This window comes from Mustela putorius, unplaced genomic scaffold (genome assembly GCF_011764305.1).
Source record: "Mustela putorius furo isolate JIRA1106 unplaced genomic scaffold, ASM1176430v1.1 tig00000743_pilon_pilon_pilon, whole genome shotgun sequence".
NCBI lineage: Eukaryota > Metazoa > Chordata > Mammalia > Carnivora > Mustelidae > Mustela > Mustela putorius.
In genome coordinates, this window is record NW_025421464.1 from 3,702,844 (window position 1) to 3,712,032 (window position 9,189).

At 51.7% G+C, this 9,189-nt stretch overlaps 1 protein-coding gene across 9 annotated transcripts in view; it reads left to right on the forward strand.

The window, feature by feature from the left end:
* Positions 1-8,031, forward strand: part of RALY (RALY heterogeneous nuclear ribonucleoprotein) — an 80,382-nt gene extending 72,351 nt beyond the window's left edge. For 8 of the 9 annotated variants that reach the window (XM_045084092.1, XM_045084095.1, XM_045084094.1 and 5 more), the window contains 8 exons: positions 410-674; positions 1,534-1,606; positions 1,796-1,843; positions 3,859-4,025; positions 4,715-4,828; positions 5,032-5,210; positions 6,448-6,496; positions 7,681-8,031. In XM_045084092.1, coding sequence (XP_044940027.1) covers positions 410-674; positions 1,534-1,606; positions 1,796-1,843; positions 3,859-4,025; positions 4,715-4,828; positions 5,032-5,210; positions 6,448-6,492 — 891 coding nt within the window. In that variant the 3' untranslated portion in view covers positions 6,493-6,496; positions 7,681-8,031. The remainder of the gene's footprint in view (positions 1-409; positions 675-1,533; positions 1,607-1,795; positions 1,844-3,858; positions 4,026-4,714; positions 4,829-5,031; positions 5,211-6,447; positions 6,497-7,680) is intronic. The other variant, XM_045084093.1, reaches the window with a different exon arrangement.
* The last annotated feature ends 1,158 nt before the right edge of the window (positions 8,032-9,189 follow it).

Here is a 9,189-nt window from a genome sequence, read left to right on the forward strand (position 1 = left end):
TGACTTCTTTGCCATGGTTCTACATTAACAGAAGAAAAATGATGGAAGGTCTTCAAATTTAGATCCTGCAAGGGGTAACATTTCCCAATAAGCGTTAAAGAAGGAATGGGTTTAAAAGAATTAGACTCGGGAGACCAGGGTTCAAATCCTGGCCCTGTCGCTCACTGACATTGTACTCTCTGAATGTACATTTTCTCCCTTGTGAATTGGTCTGGTTCTGCTTCTGCCAGTACCAAATGAGGGACCGTGACGTCAGCAGTCTAGTAAGTTACAATAAGGGGAGGCTGGGTGCTATAGGGGTATATGTGTAGCAGGGCACAAAGCCTTCCAGTTTAGCCAGGATGTGGGCTATGGGTGGCCCTTGAGCCCAACTGGGGGACCCAGCTTCACAGTGGCTCTCTCTCTTCAGGTGGCCATCATGTCCTTGAAGATCCAGACAAGCAACGTAACTAACAAGAATGACCCCAAGTCTATCAACTCTCGGGTCTTCATCGGAAACCTCAACACAGCTGTGGTGAAGAAGTCAGATGTGGAGACCATTTTCTCCAAGTATGGCCGTGTGGCCGGCTGTTCTGTGCACAAAGGCTATGCCTTTGTCCAGTATGCCAACGAGCGTCATGCCCGGGCAGCTGTGCTGGGAGAGAATGGGCGGGTGCTGGCCGGGCAGACCCTGGGTAAGCGTCTCTCCTTGGCCTTGCTCCTGGTGTTCTCCTGAGCGGGTTCCACCGATGACTTTCTACCTTCTCTCTTACGTTCTTTTCTGTTTCCCTTGCTACTACCCACTGCCTTTATCTGAAATGTTATAACTTTTAAATAGTTGTAAATTACATGTAAGTTATAAATTAGGTAGTCATAAAATCTGCCTAGAGGGCAGTATTTCGGAGCTTCTCAGAATTGCTTCTGTGTTATCTCTTGTGGTTCCAGTTAAATTGCAGATTCCTAAGAAAAAAGGAACAGAGTGGACTAGCATAACTATAATGTTGGGCTATAGATAGCATAGGTTAGAACTTTTTATGAGAGGTGGGAGGAGGGGCTGGGAGCACAAGGTGAAGTATGTGCCTTTGGCCTTGGTGATATATATGTATATGTGATACCCATACAGATATAGATATACATACCTATATATATATACATATCTATATCTATATCTATATAGATGTTGGAGTCATGTCTCCGCGCACTTGGGAGTATAGTTGTTATTTTTGTGTGTGACTTGATTACCTGGATACATGAACATGTGAAGATATACATGAAGATACATATTTGAAGTCCTTATGTGCACAAGTGTACCTGAGAGTGCATATGATGTCCATGGCATGCGTGTGAGTGATATGCTTGTGAGCATGCATGCAGGTGTCTGAATGTATATTGATTTGTAAATAGGCCTGTCTCTCTGATGTGTGGGTGTGAATAATGTGTGAAGACCTCTGTTGGTCGTTTAGTTGGGACAGTCCACGTGTACCTCACATAAGCACATAGAAATCGCTGCTCATGTGCTGCCAGCATCTGACTGTGCCTCCTCCCTCCACACAGATATCAACATGGCTGGAGAGCCCAAGCCCAACAGACCTAAGGGGCTAAAGAGAGCAGCATCTGCCATATACAGGTGGGGCGCTCTGTCTTGTCTGTCTCCATCTGGGTGGGATTGGTCCCTCTTTGCACAGAGGGAGAAAACACTGGTTGGTGACAGTGTGCTGAGCCTAGAATTTGGGGAGGCGTTTGGAGATGAGGGCCTGTGGAGAGTGGGCTGAATGGCTGTCCCTAAGCCCTGGCCCTCTCCCCTTTGTTTCCCCAGTGGCTACAGCTTTGACTATGATTACTACCGGGACGACTTCTACGACAGGTGAGCAGGGGAGGGGCGTGCCCAGGCATGAAACAGCCAAGCTGGAAGGGTCCTGAGAGATTGCTGGTGCAGCCCATTCAGTCCTCCAAATGGGAACCAGAGCCCAAAGGTGTGGACAGGCATCTGCCCAAGGCTGCTTCACAAATGGGTGGCAGAGCTGGGACTAGGGTCTAGTTCTGCAGGTACCCAGGTCAGAGCTTTCCCCCACCCCACGCTATTTCCCGCTTTCTGGCTGCCCTTCTTCCTCCTAATCCTAGGGTGGGACTCGATGGGACTGGATAGCATGGGACATGTAAACCTAGCACGCTGGATTACAGAAGAGGTTACAGGAGTAGGTGCAGGGAGTTTGAGCCCTCACGCTCCTGCTATTTAGTCTCCTTACCTCCTGGAGGTGCTCAGCCAGGTGGAAGGGACCTCAAAGCTCAGTGTAAGCCCCTGGCCTTTCATTTATAGCCAAGAGGCCAGCGGTCCTTTGGAGGTCTGAATTAGTCCCCAGTAGCCTATGTCCCATCCTTCATCAGACCCCAGCCTTGAGCTGTGGGCTCCATTCCATGGCACCAGCCACATTCTTGAGGCTGATCTTAAATCATGATGAGGCTGTTCCAAACTTCTTCCTCCCTCCCTCTCTTCCTCTCTCCTGCTTGGGCCATGGGAAGGAAGAACAGAACCTCTCAGAGCCTTGGTTTTCTCACCTCTGAATGGTTTCAGGAGATAGTACGGTGTAGTGGAACATGCCCTAGCCTGGGAGTCAGAAGACCTGGGTGCTAATCTCAGCTCTGCCACTGAATGGATTGTGTGACTTTGGGCAGATGCCCTCCCAGTCTTGAAATGGGCTTTTGCACCAAGTGATCCCTCAGGGCTCCTCCAGCTCTGGGATTCTGTGGTTCAGTGATTCTGACCAAGGCCAGAGCCGCCCCCTCCCCTTAGGGGCAGAAATGCAGGGTCCGGGACTGGATCCATTCCCAGAGACTCTTCATCTCCAGCCATCACCACCCCAGGGCAGGGACTCTCTCAGTAAATGAGTGCCAAGCCATGGGACATTGAATTGCCTAGTGATGGCATGTTTTCTGACTGTCTCAAAAGTGAGCCCATAGTGTACCCCTAAGGCTGCTTGTTCCCTGCAGAAAGGTAATAGTAGCAGATGTGGTGCAAGAGACACCCCCCGCCCCCGCCTCAGCCTACAAGCTTCTGCCTGATGGGCAGGATTAAGAACCCTCTTGGAGAGGGCTATGTGTTGCCAGTCTATAGTCTTGGAGCTCAGGGGTCTGATTTGAGCTGCCGAACCTTGATATTCTGCCGATCTCTTCCCCTCCATCTCTGAAGTAGACTAGAAGAATGGGGTGAGTAAGGGGGCCCAACTCCATTCTCATGCCCCTGAGATCATAGGCTCCTGGTTGGAGTCTCAGCACCCTGGCCTTCCACCTATCACACCTTTTAACATGTGTTTTTAACCAAGTGTTCTCATTCTCTGCCCTCACAGCAGCCTTTGGGAGGGATGGGGTCTTGGCACAGAATTTGGAGCCGTCCTCATGAAGCAGATGGGAAAACTGAGGCTCTGGCAGACTTAGGGATACCCTATTCCCACATCTTTCTGTTCCCAGCTGGCAATTTGCGTTGCTTTAGGGACATTTGCAAACTCTGACCAGAGGTTGAGGTGGCAGTTGAGTGAGCAGAAGCCAGGTCAGGTAATACAGGAGATCTAGGGAAGGCTTCTTTCTGGGGGGGTCATCTCAGTTGGCTCCTTTCTTGAACTGGGGCTATAACCATTACCACCCACATGCCCTTGACCCTACCTGACCGGCAGGAAGGGTGGATGGAATGAGACTCCCAACAGCTTTTAAGGTCCGAAAAGCCTTTCCTTTTAACACCTACCCCCCCGTCCCCCCAGGGACTTGTTGGGAGCAGGCAGAAGTGTGTAGCACAGGTTGCCCACCGGCCCCTTGTTGGTCTAGAGTCGCAGTGCCCTCTGGTGGCCACAGGCCATGCTGCAGCCTCTGGCCCATTTGCCCCTACAGGCTCTTCGACTATCGGGGCCGCCTGTCACCTGTGCCAGTGCCCAGGGCCGTCCCTGTGAAGCGACCCCGGGTCACAGTCCCCTTGGTCCGGCGCGTCAAAACCACCATACCTGTCAAGCTCTTTGCCCGCTCCACAGCCATTACTGCCAGCTCAGCCAAGATCAAGTGTGAGTGACTAGATCTTCCTAGATCTTTTTTGTTTTTCTTATTAGTAAAATAACAGAATCACATATTTTTACATTGGAAAATAGATGAAGGAACAAATCTCCCACAGCTCTGCAGCTCTGACACAACAAAGTGAGTATTTTTATGCATTTCTAAGAGGAAAAGGCTGACTTTTGAGGAGGAGGGGCTTGGGTTGGACACAGAAATGTCCAGTGCTGTGACATGGAACCCAGTGAGGAGAAGCTGTCATCTTTCCTCTAGTAAGGACAAGTTTTCAGAGGCCTGCTACTCCACATTCATTCTGGTGTACACATGGCTGTAGTCAGGCACCCAGAAAATCTGATGGTAAAAGACCTGCATTTATACACCTGAAATCTGGGCATCATCCTATAACACGAAGACAAACACATATGCTTGCTCAGATGCACACTACACCTGCATTCTTATCCATCTCCAGTCCCTTTCAGGAGTTGAGAGGTCAGGGGAAAGTTCACAGTTTCAGAAAGGCCAGCTGGTTACTGTAGGCATGGCCTCAGACGGCTTCTAGCCTTTTCCCTGGCCAAAGAAATGCAGGTGAAGACAGTTCCTGCCACTGGCCTGCCTTCCTAGTTGATTGAATGGGGTTGGGGTCTTATGTTATTGTCAAGCTCCCAGCCCCTGGGTGACAGCCCTTTACTCCCTTCACTCCCAGTAAAGAGCAGTGAGCTGCAGACCATCAAGACAGAGCTGACACAGATCAAGTCCAACATCGACGCTCTGCTGGGCCGCTTGGAGCAGATTGCTGAGGAGCAGAAGGCCAACCCAGGTCAGCTTCCAAGGGTCTTTGCCCAGCTCAGTGAGCATAGGGCAGAGTGTGGGGAGGACAGTGCGTAGGGCAGAGAGAGGGGCTGTGGCTGTCAGTGCCACCTGGGTCCACTGTGATGAGGCCTAGTTTCTAGTAAGATACTGCCCTGGGAAGCTGCCCCGGGCTGAGTTTTATTCCCTTCTTCCCACCCTTTTCCCCTCAAGATGGCAAGAAGAAGGGCGACAGCAGCAGTGGCAGTGGTGGGGGTAGTAGTGGTGGCAGCAGCCGGCCACCAGCCCCCCAAGAGGACACGGCTTCTGAGGCAGGCACGCCCCAGGGAGAAGCACAGACTCGAGACGACGGCGATGAGGAGGGACTGCTGACACACAGTGAGGAAGAACTGGTGAGGGCACGGAGAGGAGGGGCTTGCAGGAGGGCAGCGGGTGGGGGGAATGGAGAGCAGAGCCTCGGAGCTGGTTGGTGGTCCTGTGAGCTCCCGCCTTCCTCTTTCCCTGGGGTTCTAGCCCTGTGAAGAAGAGCAGGGGAATGCCTATTTCAACTGCCAGTCCAAAATCCCCCTGAGGCCTGAGGTAGACCTCTCTTTAGTCCAGGGCCCCCAGTCTGGATTCGGTTTCCAAACAGGTTGGATGAGGGAGGAATCGGGCTCAAGGGAGTGCACACGGTCTGCAGAGCTCCAGAGGGCAGGACTGGGGTTGCCTAGAGAAGCCACTGGAAGGTTGGGTATCCACCCTACCTGAGGATTTTCTAAAAGCCATTACTGCCCAAGTATGAAAGAAGGGCAGAGAGGCATGGAGTCATGGAGGGAGCTCTCTGTTACTGGAACTTTTCAGAGAGAGACTGGGAAGCCATTGGCAAGGAGCTTTATTATTATGTAAAGTAGCAAGGTAGACCAGACTCTGAGTGTGTAAGTTAGTTGTTGTGTGCTTAGTGGCCATTTACCTAAAGGCACTCAAATGAGCACCAGGCCCTGTAGTTTCTGACTTCATTTAACTTGGACAACAGCCTTTCGCTGTTCAAAGTATTACTCTTCCCAGCTTTTACCCAGTGAGGAAACTTGAGACTCAGAGGAGTAGAGTAACTTGCTCAGGGCCTTCTAAATAATAAGGGCTGAGCCAGAATTAAAGCCCGGACTTCTTCACCAGGTGTGGAACTTTATCCTTTTCATCAATGCTGGGTCCTGGCAGGAGGACAGAGGCCACCATACTTAGGAGGTCCTCCTCCTCATGCCCCTACCTCATCTCTCCTTTTTTGACCCAGTTACTCTCTAGGCATAGCAGTCTCCGTAAAGACCCTAACAAAGGCTTAGGTGCCCCAAAGATGGGGAGCTCACCAGTCTACTAGGCTTTCAGCCTGCTGCAGTCTGAGAAGGTCTTTCTATGCAGAAATGTGTCCCCTGCTGCAGCTAGAACATCCCTTGACTGGTCCCTTCTCTCTTCTGGGGGGTCCCCAGACCATCTTGTTGGAATTCCAAGCCAGCTATGTTGAGACTGTTCATAATCATTCCCCTTGGCTTTCTATCCCTCTTTGGAGTTTGGCCTCCAGATGTGCTCTGGGCTCCAGGGACGACTCAAAGTTGGGAATAAGTGATGAATGGTTTCTTGTTGCCTCCTCCCTATCAGGAGCACAGCCAGGACACAGACGCAGAGGATGGGGCCTTGCAGTAAGCAGGTACGGGGGTCCAGGTGGACGGGGGTGAAGTGAAACAGACCTGTCAGGGTGGTGCTATGCCCATTGAGGAAGGCTTCCCCATCCTCAGCCATTCTACTGTGCTCCTTTGTGGTGGGAGCTTGGTAAGCTGTGGGAGTAGCAGCCCTGGATGGGCTAGCCGGTCCAGCCCTGCAGGGGTTTCCTCGGCGCACTCCGGGCATGTTGTCCATCTCCTCTGCCCTTGAAGAGCTCTGAGTCTGATGGAAGACACAAACTGTTTCTAGTGTGAGCCTCATGAGGGTCTGGAGAGCCAGGAGGTCAGAGAGGATGTGGTGGAAGAGCTGATAATATGTAGTTGAGCCTGTTTAGGGTTGAGGGAGAGGCATCTGAGGGAATAGCTTTAGCCAAGCTCAGGGGCTCTGGTGGTCCTCAGTATGTGGGAGTCAGTCAGGAGCCTCCTGCAGCGGTAGTCTTGGCTCTGCATGGTCAGGGTGAGTTCCTAATCAGCTGTTCGTCATCAGAGAGGGTTGGTTGTGCTGGGCTTAGGGGCTGGGACTTAATCCTGCCCGGAGGAAACTGTCCCAGCCCTGCAAGGTTGTGATGGGGCCGGCATACCAGATGTGGGGTCTGAGGCACTGAGAGGGGCAGCCCGGTAACGTGTCTCACCAGTCCCAAGGTGGTAATCAGTGGAGCCTAGATTTGAGTCCAGTGGTGTGTGGCCTTGAAGCCTGCTCTCAGGCCGTGTCCACCACCTTGCTCTGCCCCATTCCTTTGGGGACCATGTTCACGCTAACACAGGTTTAGGTGGAGGAAGGTCTCAAAGTAGCGTAGGTGTCTTTGCATAAGACACATCCATGCTGTAAGATGCTCCACCAGCAGACAGTTTAGGAAATTCTGTATCTGTAGTGTGTCCTCTGGGAGCTTCCTGGTTTGTTTTGCCAAAGAGGCTAAGTTGGACTTCGTGAAGCCAGTTCACAGATGAGATGCAGGGCTCAGGTCAGGAAATGGAGGCTCAGGGAACAGGGAGGGACTCACCCAAAGTTGCATGTCCAGAAAATTAGAAGACCAGAGCCAGAGTGCAGGCATGTGTCTGTCTGCTAACAGCAAACACCATTATCCCCTTTGTCTTCCCAACCCTAGTTATCAAGAGTACTGGGGGCTCTTCCTCTTAGCCTCAGTCTCTCCTTTGTCTCTCTCTTTCTCAGCCTGGCAGGAGTGATGGCCACCGGCAGGAGAAGGGCATGCACTGTACCAGGCCTAAAGCTGGGCACCCACCCCTGGAGACTACCCCCAGCGGGTCCCAGGAGAGCTGGCAGCAGGCACCTCCTCCTCCACACATCCCAGCCAGTGCCACATCCTCTGCAGGTGGAGTTATTGGCCTTCCCTTCCCAAGTGCCCTCCCTTTTGGCACTGCCCAGGCCAGAGGGCAGAGCACAGAAGTTTCCCTACACTCTACCTCCCCTCCCAGGACACTCCCAGGCTTGGGGTTTTTCTATAGGTTGGAGAGGGGAGGGTCACAGGGAGGGTACCCTGACAATAAAGAGATTGGATCCCAACTTGCTCTGAGGTGGGATGGTTTGTGTTTTCTTACGGTACCTGGGCCCTCCTGCCCAGCCATAGTCTGGTCTAGTCTGTTTCACCCTATTCTTTTCCCTCCCTCAATCCCCCTGGCTAGGGAGCTTTGTCGAGGGTGCCTAATACTTGTCTGTCTGGGCCTTAGTTTCCACAGCTAAAATGGGGATAAAAATGGCCAATAGGGTTGTTGGGGAGGGTCAGATGTCCCTGTCCCCAAGAGAATACTTCAGTGGCTTAAGTATCAGGCAGTTGTGACCCACTTTGGTTAGGCAGCGGTAGGTCCAGGTTTCAGCTTCTCACTCAAGTCTGTTTCTCCTAGCTCTGAGGTGGTTCTAGAGTCCACCTCTTCTTCTCCTTCCCTGTCCTAGTTTAGGACAGTACTTTTTTTCACTCGGGCTTTGTCCTCTCACCGGCCTCCCAGTCCCTAGCTTCTCCTTGCCCCATTTCCCAGTGCTTTATCTAAGTCATGTATCTTCCCTGTAAAGCCTGACTACTCACCATCAGGACAAAACCCCAACTCCCGTACATGATCTATATGCCCTGGCCTCTCCTCTCCCTTGTTACCACCTCTCTTTTCTGGCCCACTGAGAACAGGCCCCTCACTCTCCTAGGCAGCAAGGAATGGAGCCCCAGTCCAGTTGACCATCAGAAGAGCTCTACCTGTCTTGGGTCACCTGTCTAGGTATTTGCTCTGTTCTCTGACTACTGGTGATGTTCCTTCAGATTTCCATTTCTGTCCTAACTTCACCCCCACAGGTTGAGCGAATTCCCTTTGTTCAGATTTCCAGGAGAGATCACCTGCCACGGTGGATCTTTCTGAGTCACTCCTAGGTTATGAGTACCTTCCCCTCTGAACTGGGTCATAAAGGTGTGGCCACTTGGACTGGTGTCTCTGGTCTGGAGCTTTGTTCCAAAGTCTGGCATGTACTCTTCTTGTTTTCTACTTTGTCCACCTGAGAAATACCCACTCCTCCTCAAACTGCTCTTCTAGTGCTGGCACCTTTGAGAAGTATTTCTGATTGGCTTACTGTTCTTCAGAAATTGTTCATTTCTCTTCCAGGCAGTTACCCAAAACAGGAAATTTGGTCCCTTTATCACAAATTTGGGGTTTGGACTCTCCCTCATCTTTACATGTTCCT